The sequence below is a fragment of the Apis cerana genome, linkage group LG8, assembly GCF_029169275.1.
Source record: "Apis cerana isolate GH-2021 linkage group LG8, AcerK_1.0, whole genome shotgun sequence".
Classification (NCBI taxonomy): domain Eukaryota; kingdom Metazoa; phylum Arthropoda; class Insecta; order Hymenoptera; family Apidae; genus Apis; species Apis cerana.
The window spans coordinates 1,209,969-1,224,873 of NC_083859.1; the positions used below are offsets into that span (position 1 = coordinate 1,209,969).

A 14,905-nucleotide genomic window follows, 5' to 3' on the forward strand; every position below is an offset into this window, starting at 1 on the left:
TTCACAAGTCAAAACAATAATAAAATATATATATATATAAAAATATCGATCGAAACTTGTATACGAGCAATTTAAGTTAGATGAAATAAAGATAGAGTAAGATTGATTCTATCTTCATTTTACTTTCTATCCAACTTAAATTGCTTTATAAATAAATAACCGATATTTCTTTTATTATATACAATTTTCCTATTTATTTTTCCTCCTTTTATTTTCAACGCAATAAATAATACATCGCGCACAAAAAATTTGTCTCGAAATCTTCGAATTTTCGTAATGAAAACTAATTCCCACTCGAAGTTATTTTCCATTCAACGAGAAATGTTTCTGCACCGCATGCTTGCCAAGAATTTCGAATTGAATTTCTTTGTGAGATAATACAGATGCGAGGATGACTGTGCAGGCATATATCGAAAGTACAGAATTGAGAAAGGTTAATGGTCATGACGGAGAGGGGGAGGAGGAGGGAGGAAAAAATCATCGTTTCGCGTAATGCGTACTCTTGGGGAGGATTTTTGCCGATGAAATGTTCGAGCAACGTGGAAAAAACAGAATGTAAACCGGTTTACAACGTCGAAAGAGTATTTCCTCGTTGTGGAACGAGATGTTCGAGTGTTCGCCACCGATTACCGGTTAAATTACAATTATACGCCTTCCAATTTTTCAGGGGCGGAGGGGGGAGGACAAATTTTAGATAAGACGACGGAGAATGATGGCGCGTTGTTTTGTTTTCAATTTGAGACTGATTATAATTTCAATCTCGTTCTTTTTTTTTTTTACTTATTTATTTCGATTAATGTAAATATTGTGTAGAAAGAAAGATAATGATGATAATAATGACGATGATGATGATAATGATGATGATGATGATGATCGATAAAGTGAATATACGAGAATGATAAGTTTTACGGATATTATTAAATTACATTTCATGATAAAAATATTTAATAATATTTAATAATGTTGAATCATATACACGAATATTTATCGCAAAATTTATGATAAAAATATCAGGATCCCGTCAGGATATTTTTAAATTTGCAGAAAGCGGAGGAACCGTAATTAAAAAAAAAAAAAAAATTGTCGAATTTTGAAATCTGACAATTTTTTGTAAATAATAAAGCTGGCTAATCGTTCAAAATAACACTGTACTGTAATTATACACGTGTGCACATGTGTGATTGCTTCGATGATTTATCCATTTTGGAAAGCAATTATTTCGCGCACTATAGAAAAAAAAAAATATATGATCTTGCAAGAATCACGTTTGAAGGAAAAAAAAGAAAAAAAAAATATGCGCACGATATATGTTCGACATGAAACGTAGAATTGTTTCGAGTAACGTGGTCGAGCAATGAATTAGATCAAGGTTGCGTTGCATCGCTAAAATTAGCCGACAGAATTCAGAAAAATTCTGGCATTACGACACTCGTAATCGCTCGACGATCTTTCAAATTATTACAACTGAAAGGATAGATAATCGTTGCTCGAAGATACGCATCGATAACCATTATATATTTTCAAAAGGAAGAGCAACTAAATTTTATTGGAAATTAGTGATTAGTGGATCGTAAAAATTTTTATTACTCGAAAAACGAAAGTTTTCGACAGTCGAGCCAAAGCCAAATTTCTTGAAGCTAAGAAATTTATATATATACCGAGAACGTTTTATATTTTTCCAATTTTTCGAAAAAATTTTATATCCCCCAAATATATTTTTAAATTGATTCGATTTTATATGAAAAAAAAAAAATCAAAATAAGTTATTTTAAAAATAGGGAAAATGATGAAAAAATTTTCTATTCCTATTGAAGAATTAAAATATAAATGGATGGAGAAATTGTTTCTTCCATGTATATTCATATTTCACTCGAATCAAATTTTTATCGTATTTAATATAAAAATTTTATTAATCGATTTATTTTTTAATTTATTTCTCAAAATTCGTCGAAATTTTATGAATTTGTTTTTTCCCCCTCTTTTTTCCTTTTTTTTCCTTTTTTTTTTTTTTACAGTTCCTATAAAAATCGATGGTGGAGATGCTTTTAGCGAGATTATTTTTTGATCTCGTTTAAATAAAAACTATATATCCACGTTTAAATTATTTCCATAATATTATTTCGATTCTAATCTATGCGCAACAATAATAATTAATTCTAATTTCGAAGCGAAATCATTAATCACGATTTAAAAAAAACGCGAAATCAGGACTGTGTACGTAACTTTCTATGATTATTTACCGTTAGTTTGTATTATAAATATTGTAATCCCATATTATTTCCCGTACCGTTTTTTTTTAACATTGCTCCACTCTGATTACATGTTCAATTAATATACTTTATATTTGAAACTTGGAGGAAAAAGATTGCTTATTATCTTATCTGGGGCAATTAACTCGAATAAAAGATTACAGTCGAGTAATTCTCTCCGTTCTATCGTGAAACGAGATTAAGTTTTCTACGTATTTTTAACTGCGAGATTTTCTATTTTACTACACTTATGATCTATACTTTGAACTTTGTGATGAATTCAAGACTGGAGATAAAAAAAAAAAAACGCGTATCTTTTTTTTATCTCCATGTCCAAAGTTTTTAATAAAACGACTCTTATTCAAATTTTATTGCATATTTCAATAATGAAATCTTTTTGAAGCGTGTGGTTGAAAAAAAAAAAATTTTTGTAATTTTATTCTTTGAATAAAATTTTTATTTAAAACTCCAACACTTTCGTTATTCCATTTATTTATTTTATCATCTCAAAGATGAAAAATCTTTAAGATAACAAAATCTGATACATAGATTCTCCTAACGTTTATAATCTTAATTACTTTAGCCCAGTCCTCGATAATTCTTATTCATTTATGGAATAAGAAAATGTTCCTCTCTTACTTTCACAATAAGATTACAACGAAACAATCCTAGCTGATTTACCGGTTTAAATATTACTTTCTATTTTACAGAATATAGCTATTTACGCGGTGCTGTCGTTATGAACCAAGATTGCTTCTCCAATTCATTATTTTCGCAATAAGAGCAATGTAGCAATTCGTCTGATTCATTACATTCGAAACTTTACTTTCTATCTACGATCGAACTGAATAGAAACGAAATTTAATAGATATGTATGAAGAATAAAAAAAAATATACGTGTACGTATATAAAAAGTATCTATTTTTTTTTTTTTTTTTTTTTTGCCTACAAAACTGTTATTATACTGATATATCTTATATCTAATATAATTACGATATAAATATTATGTTATATCGTCAAATAAAATTAATATACCTAATGGTTTTATTTATCTTATGGAAATGTTCTAAAATAACTTGTTTTCGCGAAACTCTTATTATACGGATCCTAAAAATATCGATTCCATAAGAACAGTTTAAAAAAAAAAATCTAATCTATTCATCTCGGAGGATGAGAAATATAAATAGATTGTTTTTTTAAAGTTTTCTCAGTACACAATTTGACGGACAAAATTGCTCGTTACGTATTTATAATTATTTCGATCAATAAATAACCATTACAAAAATAAAATATTGCAAATATTCATTACGCGATATATCTTATTCATAGCCTTAGATTATAATAAGATAATTTCTTTCACAATAAAGAAGATAAACGCTCGAAAATATCTCGAATCCATCAAATTTAAATTTATTTTTTTCCCGCTATAAAAATAATTCTATTTTAATTTAAGACTACGAACGATCGTAAAAAATCGTAATAAACCTTTGCAAATCTCCATTATGTTTATTATTAATTATTAATTATTTATTGAACAATACGATTATAAAAGAGTAATCCTTGCGATTTTGTCGACAGCGAGCAAGTCAAATTAAATTAATAAAGATGCTTTACATACACACGCACATACATACGCGATAATTCATCCTCGAAAAGTAAGAGGAAAGGGGGGAGGGGAAGAGAATAAGAAAGCAAAAAACCACTCACCTCTCCATGCGTGTCCCTTCGGCCATCCGGGGTGTTCTCCGGCAAGAAGTACAACCGCAACGATGCCAGAGGTTGATTCGGTCCCCGGCTGTCCATCCACAACAGCTGAAGCTCCCCGATGCTGACGAGATCGGCATCACTCCACAGTTTCGTGAGGAAGAAGCTTCCAAGACGAAGTACACGACCATTTCCTATTCTAACCGCTTTGTAGAACGTGTACGGGCCATGGCTGAAGCAAGCACCGCCCAATAACTGAAACGAAATCGACATCGTTTCCTCTTATAACTCTTGTCCTTCTGTTTACATACAACACAAATGTTCCGTAATCTCCACGCGAACGTTATTTGTTTTCACGCGCAGAATGTCGAAAATGTATACACACAGTCGACTCTCCTATAGGACACGTATTAATTCGTGGAAATTGTATTAAACGAAAGCTAGGAATCGGAGGTATGTCAACAAAAACAGTGGAAATATTCGTGTACGAGAATCGTCAAGTTTATTAAATTTTTACAATACCGTGTTATAAGAGAGTTGATTGTACTCATTAAAAAATAATTTATTTATTTAATTTTTAAATATTGTAAAAAAATATATATATATATAAGACAGAATTTTTTCTTAATCTTTAGTCGAGTATTTTATTCTTAGTTCATCGAAAGTTTATTTGGGAACAAGGCTTGTTAAACAAATGCTATTCAAATAAATTGAAATATAAAAAAAATCGATATATCGATAGATTTATTTTTCTTTTTCACGAAGCTCGGCAAATAGGGATAAGGCAAATGGGTAAAAATAATATTCGTAGTCAGGGAAATATCGGAATAGGCTTGTGTCGAGTACGCTTATTTGTAAGCCATCAGATCGGTTTTATGGATGTTCGTCAAGTAAAACAAGTCGTTAGATGACTCATATCCCACGCCAGTGGCCCTCATTTGTATCATTGCATCGCTTTAAAAAAACGCTTTTTAAAATTAATAACACATTTGCTTCCCGATAAAGCATTGTATTTATGGAGAAATTAATATTTTTCTTCGATAAAACACTCCAATTTATTTCTATTCGATAATATAAATTATCGGTAGATTTAGATAAAGATCTTTCTTATTAATAATAAATTTCCAATGTTTCAATAATAATTCATATAATTGTGAAATTTTAGTTCACATCGGCTGCACGTTCATTAATAAACCTTGAGCTCATTTATAAGATTAAATGGAAAATTATATAGCGTGTTTGAACTTGGATAACGTGCAAACTAATGAAGGTAAAGTAATACATTTTCCAAGGAAGAAAATGGTCTCTAGTATAATCCGTGATGTGAATATCGGTTGTTGAAAATGCGTGTTATATATATTGATATGCGATTCCGAAGTAAAATTAAATTGTTAGATAATCTTTCTAAAAAAAAAAAAAAAAAAGGAAAAAAAAAAGAATTTAATTATATACATTTATATAAAGTTTAGTGTTTTTTGTTTTGGAGAAATATAGATTATCGATACAATCTTCGTATCGGTTATTTATACATTTAAAAATGAGCGTTTAAAAGAAAAATGTCATACTTAGATAATGAACAGATTATTTTATCGAACAAATCGCAAACATTGTAAGTATGTCGGTCAACTACAATGTAATAAATAATTTCAATAAATATATATTTTTCACACTTCTATAAATACTCGAATACGTGATTACGATATTTTTCAAGATTTTAATCAGGAATTGTTCATTTTTTCTGTGAGAAGATATATCATTTCAAACAGTTTATCAGAAAAAGTTTATATATAATTAAAAATAATGAAGTTTTAGATTAAAATTTGTAAAATATTAAAAAATATAATTTTATAAATAATAATAATATTTTTCAATTTTTAAAACTGAAATCATATCTTTTTTAATATTTTATTTTATTTACGTACAAAGAAATATGAAATTAACAATATTGGAAAATTATCGATTTAGGAAATATCTTAAAATAAATATTACAAACCTATTATTAGCAATATCTACAATTTTATCTGCTTAACTTTTTTAAATTGCTTGCAATAATTTTAACAACAATTTTATTTTTAAGTTCAAGCATTATCGTCCAAACGTTCTCTGATAAACATATAAATATTACCTACAAACAAAATATTCCTATCGAATCGAATGAATATTTTGAAAATTATTGCAATTTACAAACAACTGAAAAAAAAAATCAATTAATCAATCTTTTTATCAATCTTTTTCTTTCCAATTATTCGAAACAATTGAAAAAAACACGATTACAAAAAATGAAATCAAAATAATCCACGATTTTCGTTTATCCTTTAAAAAGATCGCTATTATTACAAAAGTAAAAAAAAGAAAGAAAAAGTAACGTATATTATTTTATGGAAGGTAACTAGAAGAGAGAATGAGAAAAAGGAGAAAGAAAGAGAGAGAGAGAGAGAGAAATTCGATAAACGAAGCGTGCACGTAGTACAGTCCCGCGTATAACTCTCGATGAAGCTTCCTGTGCGAACAGCAAAGCGAGCAACGACTCGCATTCATGTCTTTTATGCCTTACCTCTTCCCTTCCCCTCCCTCACACTCACAAATGCGCTCACTTCTTCGTTTCCTTCTCCCCTTTTCTTTTTGCCAAGATTCAACCGTCAACGTGCGTGATTAACGAAGCACGCGAGGGGACATGCGCATGCGCAATCCCCCGAATGCAGACGCGCGCATCGCGCGCAGCAAGCGCATCAATTAAGCCGAAATCGAATTTTTCGCGCTACCTTACCAATTGAACCGAAATTGATCGATGATTACGTGTTATATCTGTCCGATGGCCGATTTTGAACGATACCGATACGTAGACATTGGATAATCCTACGTACGAGATTGCAAGCTGAGATTATTAGATACACAGTAGAGGATAGATAGATATAAGTGGATGAGATATCTGGTGTGTTTGCATTGAATTTGAGATGTTTGATATCTTTGTGTTGAATACCTTTCGACGAAGAAAAATTTTTGTTATTATATAATGTACAGGATGTTAATATATTTGTCGAGTTGGATGAATTATTTAACGAAGTTATTTGCAATAAAATATTTGGAATAAAATGTTTGAAATAAAAAAGGTTTGAAATGAAATATCAAAGTAAAGTAAACTCGTAAGCTAAATAGATGTTGTAATTTTTATTCTATGTTTTTATTTTATAAATTTGTTATCTATTATATACGTGTTATCTCCCGTTTATCGTTTCATTTATAGTCTGTTATCTATTATAAATATATGTTATAAATGTCTCTGCTTTAAGATATAAATATGTAAAATGTAAAATATTAATAAAACATGAAATAATAATTTTTATGAAACGTACGAATATATTCGATTAACTGTTCTATGAAATAAGATTAATATTTTTTTTTTTTTTTTACATTTTCTTTACAGTCTCATAGAATTTAATTTCAATTCCTTTTAATCTTATTGAATTATCTAAGGCAAAGTACTATAAAATTAAATTATAAAATTATGCCTCGTTATATATTAAATTAAAATAAAATTTATTAATAAAATTCTCGATAAATGTAAAAAATATAAAATGGAAATTAATGCACATAATATTAAAAATGAGAATTAATGTATATATCCTAATATTCATATTTAACAATGTACTCACATTAATTCACTTCGTTCAAGAATTCTGTTCAAGAAAAAAACACGCAAATAGACATGAAAAAATTAATTAAAATACTAGAAATGAGATTAAATTCGCAATATCGAAATAATTTTCATATTATCATGATATCAATCAAATGTAATCTAGAATGCAAATATTATTAATGCAAAAGGATATATTATATCTTGCTTGAAACATTTTGAAATATATATATATATATATATATATATCGTAGTTATTATAAAGCAAACATATTTAATCTAATCTGATATACTGCTAAGTGCAATTTAATTTTCTCGAAACTTATTTTATAAATGCATCTTAAACTATAACCTTTATTAACCAAGTTCCCTCTCATGCGCTATTATTTCTCGTCATACGTGAACGAAATGCTTAAATTCCTACATAATTTAATTAAATGATATTACGAAAATTGAAGCACCATATAACTAGCAAGAAAACGTTACTAAACTAAATGAAATATTTAATTTGGGAAAACTTCTTGATATTTCTTGACTAGTATATACATATTTTTCCCCGTCTTTTCCCCCACTTCAAGTAAAAGTTTCTTTTCCAGTTTCGAAAGTTAAAAAATGAATCGAATGGATTAAATAAAAAATGAAGATGGGATTAAATTGTTCATGAAAAGTTTTCGCCTTCCTTAATGAATTATGAATCATTGGATGCAAAGAAAAAGTAAATTAAGACATAATTTAAAAAGCTGTTTAAAAAAACATAAATAATCTCATCAGCCGAGAAAATTTAACAAAAGGTCTTTTTTAAAAACGCGTTAAATTCTTTTAACGAGGAAAAATATACACCACCTTGCACAGATCTGTTAATATGAATTCAATATTGCCGTATATCGAATTGCAAATATGATGTTCTACCGCTTTCACACCAATGAAAAAGATTGCTATCGTGATTCAGAATACCCAATGATACGGTAAAAAGTGAGAAAGAAAAATCCGATGCGCCATCTCTCTGCTTAACTCGAATACTCCATAGACGCGTCTACTTTATAGCAAAAGCTTGTCTATTTCTCCCCTTTACTTTACTTACATGCTCGATCTCAAATCGAATGGATTTTGGTGTGTGAAAACGACATCGTGCGTGTAGGAGGATTGTCGATTTATGTATACTAGAGAGTTACTAAACATGTGACGTGGAATACCTTTGGAGGTTATATACCGATTCTTGGCCAGTTGCCTATTTACAGGCGTTTCTTGTGCAAATATAAACCGCTTGTAATTCGAAAAATAAGCCATATTTTCACATATCAATATGTTTTTCTTTTCCTTCGTTTTAACGTGTCACAATCAATCTTGCAAAGACTTGTATGTTTTTTTTGTTTTTCATTCTTTCCACAAAGTTTGTTTCAAATTTTGTTTAAATTCCATTATCTGAAATATTTCTATTGTTTTTGATGAGTTTCATAAAAATTTTTATTCAGAAAAATTTCATAGTTTTGTAGTGTATAATAATCTGAGTTTTGTTTTGTTGGAAAGTACAATTTTATTTTCTCATAAAATATAGAGAATATGAATTCCATATTTAAAATAATAAAGATAAAATACAGGATATGAATTCATATATAAAATGAATTGAATGTAAATATAATATTTTAGTTAAATTTTCGATTCCATCGTTAAATATTATTCGATATTAATCTTTTTATTTTTAGAAACAAAATTTATTAATATAAATAAATTATTTCGAGTTTTTCTTTCGTAATAAATGATTTTGATAAAATTTAAATTGTAGCAGAGATATTTAATGAAGTTTGTATAAATGTATATATTTGTGAAAAATTTTTCAATATTATGAAAAAAAAAAAAAAGGATATATAATTATTATCTAAACATAGATAATACATTAATTCTGTTATTTAATTCCGATTCAGAATGCATCATGTTGTTGTGCAAAAATGCATAATTACTTCGTTAACTCTAATACTTAAATAGGATGGCTATTTCCTTCCTCGATTGCATCGGGTTTAATTGCTCACTAAGTCAACCTAATAATAATCTATTCTTAAACACACTCGTGCAGTTTTCATTTGAAATGAAAATAACAAATATATTACATAATATAATAAGTAAAGATTATATTATATAACGTAGTCATATAGTCAAACATGTAATAATTATATTTTCGAATAATTATATTTTAATAAATATTAAACACGAATAACATTATTTATGATAAAAAAAATTAAATTAATTTTATTTGATTATTTTAATTATTAACATTTATTTATTCATAATTATTCGAATAATTATTAATTAATATTTATTTCGATAAATTGAAATATAACTATTTTCCCAAACTAAATATACCTTATGACAAATAATGGGCACACGGAATACTGAATAAGAATAATATATTCATATGTTATTTCCAGTTAAATAATTAAATTATTAATAGCATTATTAATTAAGTTATTATCTCGTATGAAAATCGTGACGCTCATTACGCCATTTACTATATTTATCGACATGCGACCTCGAAAACCATTACAAGCAAATAAAATTGAACACTCGAAAAACATTAAAAAAAAAAAAAAAAAGAAAAAAAAACAATTTTTTGCGTAACAAAATGTATTTTACACTCCATGATATTTCTATTTTACCAATTTGAAATTTCATTGAATGAAAAGCTAGAAAAAAAAAAAAAAAAAAAAAAAAAAAAAATTTTACATCATAAAAAAAAAACGAAACAAAGGATACAATTTATTCGTATCTACGATACATTTACAATCTTTTTTTTGTGTCCTTAATCTCTGCATTAAAATACAAAAAAAAAAAAAAAAAACGCAAACAGAGAATGAAAATTAAAAAAAAAAGTTTGCTCGAACTAATCAATTATGGAGAATAAAAACGTTTAGCTTCGATACGATATACATATGAAAGGCCAGTTACATAATTGAATCAATAACCACAGAACGGTACCGATTGGATGAGCGCCACTGTCATAACTATTTCTAATGTTTTAAGGGTACAGTCGCGGACAAGAGTTTCTCGCCGGTCAAGACACAGCCCGGCCACCAATGGTATTTATAGCGTTAATCTCGTTTCTCCGCTACAGCTGCATCGCCTGCGAACCCCCAACGCCATTGATATCGCAATTGCATCTACCGGTCCTTCTTTTTTTCTCTTTTCCCTCTTTTTTTCTCTTTTTCTCTTTTTCTCTCTCTCTCTCTGTCTCTCCTCCACCCCTTCCTCCAACTTCTCCCTCATACCATCACCACTCCCCCACCCTTTCGACGTGTCCACGTAGTCACTTGGTTGCTGTGCATGGATTTTCGTGTGGCGCGTTTCTGCCTTCATTATTTACCCGCACACACACTCCAATTACCATCGCGCGTACCGGCCCTACCAAATATTTCTCCACGGCATCGAGAACGACAGCGCATGTATTATTCAGCATACGTTGTCGATGCCTCGTTCAAGCACATTTTATCCGTGTACACACATGGAACGTTACGATCGGTTTATTATTTATGCTCGTTGTCAGTCATGACCAGTGGCGCTCAATTCCTTAATTTACTTTGGAGAGGGGGAATTTTTTTTTTTTTTAAATATATATATATATATATTTGAAATGAAAGATAATGTTTCTTATCGAGCTGTTTGGGAAGTTTGCAATGAAATTAAGGAGAAATTTAGAGATAATGCGCTTTTGTCGAATTCTTTTTTGCAAATATAAGATATTATTTTTATATTGATAAAATTGTATGTAAAGATTTTTGTAAGTGGATTGAATAAATATTTGTAAGAAATTTATTAAATTATACGTTTATATACTTTTTCTTTTTACATCTTATAATTTGAAACAGGATGATCATAATTTGCAAAATTTAATAATAAAAATGTTTATTATCAAATTTATTTTTACCAAACTTATTCGATAGAGATAAATTAATATTATTAATTTGTAATTTGAAAAATTTTACCAATAATGTATTATTATTTAATTGCGAAAAAAATATATATATATAAAATCCTACAAATTTTCCGAATCACATATGTATATAAAATTACTATGTTTCTTTCCAGATGCAAATGAAAGTTTCTTTTATTCATCTTACACGATTCCACACAAAGATATATAATATCCCCGTTTTCATGAAATAATAATTTTCTCCTGGATCTTTCTACCTTCTCTTAGCCATTAATTAATTCGTCCAGAATATTACAGAATATTAATTGGATCTAATATAAACTGACATGGCGTTAATAAATTATTAATCGATACGTAACTGTAATACCAGTGTGACTTGATGATTCGAATAGCTAATATATAAGATTAAATTCGATAATAATGAGAAAAAGAGAGAGAAAGAGAGAGGGAAAGAGAAATTTTCTTTGAAAATTTCAGCGTTCATAATTTATCTTAATTGATTAAAAATCGATTTGTCCGCCGAGGTGTGGTGGTAACGATGTTTTTCGACCGAAAAATAGGTCAAGTAAATGACTTTATGAACTTAACGAGCAGAAGAACATCCCTCTCTCTCTCTCTCTCTCTCTCTTTCTCTATTTCTACCAGAAGAAAATGCAAAAACTTTGACAAGTATTTTCAAATGGAAACGAAACACCGCGATCTACATTCTTTTCAGTCTGAGAACCGCTTCTTCTGTAAAGCTAGAAGAATCTTTAGAAGTCACGCAAGTCGAGTACGAAAAAGAATCGAGAAGAAGGAGAAAGAGGAGGAGGAGGAGGAGGAAGAGAGGGTGGTGGTGACGGTGGAAGGAGAAAAGGAACGACGAGGAAGACAAAATGATTATTCCGCGTAGAAATAGTAACTAACTACAAATGGAATATCGTCTCATTTCTATAATTGCTCTTAAAGGGAACTGGTTTCAGAGAGCAACATCACGAAAGCTAATCGCACGAAGAAGCGAATGCATCTGTGAACAACTATTACTTCACCTCGTGTAAAAGTGAAAAGTGTTAAATCCTTTGACCGTGAATAATTATCGTTTGGGCGAAGGGTGGGGATGGAGGAAGGGGAGAATGTAATTTAATTTTCTCGTTGAACACATCTAATTGTAAAAGAGCGTGTCGCCATTTCTACACTGCATCATCATTGTATACAATGAACATTGTGATATGTAGGCAATGCATATCATTGACTTGGATATCGTTGTCCATGACACGTTGTGAATAACTATTAAATTAATCCACGTGATGAGTTTGGATTTTTGAAAAAGAAAAAAAAATGTGAAATGTTTTTTAGCAAGATTATGCATTGCATGAAAATTATTTTTTTTATTGCATAATCTCAATTTTTCCAAGTACGTTGATAATTTTAAGTTACTGAATTTTAAACTAAATTATATATAAACTTCGTATTTGGAAACCAAATATTATTATCTTTTTTTTCTTTTTTAAAGAAAATTCTTATTTCACTTATGTAAGATCTAATTCCAACATTTAAGCGTTGTCCAAAGTTCCTTTTGCGCTCTAATTTTTTCTACAACATTTTCTATGTACACAGTAATTATATATTTTCTCCTCCTTTTTTTTTCAGTTTCTTCTTCTAACTCGCGATAAAATTAAATCACCGAAGAGGAAATTTCCGATTCGACTTTGTAAACTGTGAGAAAAAAAGAAAAATTAAAAATGTAAAATTAATCTCGCTAATGTCTTTTAAAGGTAAATGTTTCGCTCGATCATTTTCTTTATAAATGATGCCAGCGGCCATGTTTCCATTTCTTTCTTTCTTTTTTTTGTTTTTTTTTTTTTTTTTGTTTTTTTGGTTTCATTTTTTTTATCCTAAATACCGTAACGTTCAGTCTGTTGTGCCTCTTCGAGTTTTATGTAATAGCCGTTGCCTGGTTTTCCTCTGGCAAACCGGAGGCAACACTGGATGAGACGAGAACGAAAAAGGAATGCGAAAAAGAGTCCTGCGCATAACGTTTTAAGGCCAGTGCCAGAGAAATATGATGTGTAGCACGTTTTCATAATACAAGATTACGAGTGTTTCATCCTTCACCGGCGGACAATTACGAATTTATAACTCACGGTTGATACAACGTGAGAATAGAAAATAATGAAAACGACCTTTTCAAATAGCCATATGCTAATTAACTCCTTTCACTTCGAATAAATATTAACTACAAAGGAAGGTATGGAATAGACCTACCATTTTACGGGGACTTTGTATCGAGTGGAATGAAACATCGACCTTGACGAAAAAAAAAGAAAAAGAAAAAGAAGAAAGAAAAAAAAATTGGGGGAAGAAAGGAGGATCGAAAAGGAACGAAATGTGCGATTTGGAATATATGATTCACGCGAGTTTAATAAATTATATCGAACGTAATCCACGCAATTGATAAACCAAAATGTAAACATACCTCTGTTTGTCAAATCTTGAGACTCGAGGGATAATCTTTGTAAGAGATAAGATATGTTGTTGCATCGTCTAAGAGAAATCACGTAATAATGTGAAAAGCTGTGTGTATTTTCGATAAAATCTCGACGAAGAAATAATAATTTATAATATCATTATAAATAAATAATTAAAAAAGATATCTATTGAAATTTACCATTTCTTTTTTTTTTTCTTTTTGTATGGATTAATAGAGTCGATATTCTCGTTGTGGTAATAGTTTGAATGAGACTTATGTAATGAAGTAGATAATTGAAATTAGGGACCATTGGACGGTCTGCTGCGTGAGTCATCTTTGTTGAAAGACATTGGGCCCCTTTGTAGAATAATTTATCAACCAATGATAAAATACGATAAAAACAACAAAGCGATAAATAACAACAAATTAAATATTTATAAAAATTGCGAATATACAAATTTTTTTCCCAAAAAAATCCCCTTGATACGGGAATAATTTTTATAGTTTTAACGAACGAGATAAAAAAAAAAAAGAAAAAAAGGAAATTGTAAAAAAATCTCGTATTCAACAAAATCAACTTTGCAACTTTGAATAATAAACATGCACTGTTAAATTTGCACTATATCAAAGAATAAATATTTGAAATCATAACATCATAATCATCTCGTTCGAACACCGAGACTCGTTTGTTTTATCGTTGTATCGCGATAATTCACGGCAATTTTTGCATTCGAATTGGAAGCACGAAATAAAATATAACGATTGGACGAAAAATGTTGAAATGAGGAAGGAGGATAAAAATAAAAAATCTGATATAACTTTCCTTATATAAATGTTTGTAATATAATACTCTAACTTCGTTAATCATAATGCAGATATATATTCTAATCTATCACAGAGACGAAGATATCGATTTGTCTGATCTCTCTCTCTCTCTCTCTTTCTGT

At 29.1% G+C, this 14,905-nt stretch overlaps 1 protein-coding gene across 3 annotated transcripts in view; it reads right to left on the reverse strand.

The window, feature by feature from the left end:
• LOC108000925 (AT-rich interactive domain-containing protein 5B) overlaps positions 1–14,905 on the reverse strand; it is a 184,071-nt gene that overhangs the window by 127,559 nt on the left and 41,607 nt on the right. For all 3 annotated transcript variants that reach the window (XM_062077801.1, XM_062077804.1, XM_062077802.1), the window contains exon 2: positions 3,957–4,208. In XM_062077801.1, the coding sequence (XP_061933785.1) occupies positions 3,957–4,208 (252 nt within the window). The remainder of the gene's footprint in view (positions 1–3,956; positions 4,209–14,905) is intronic.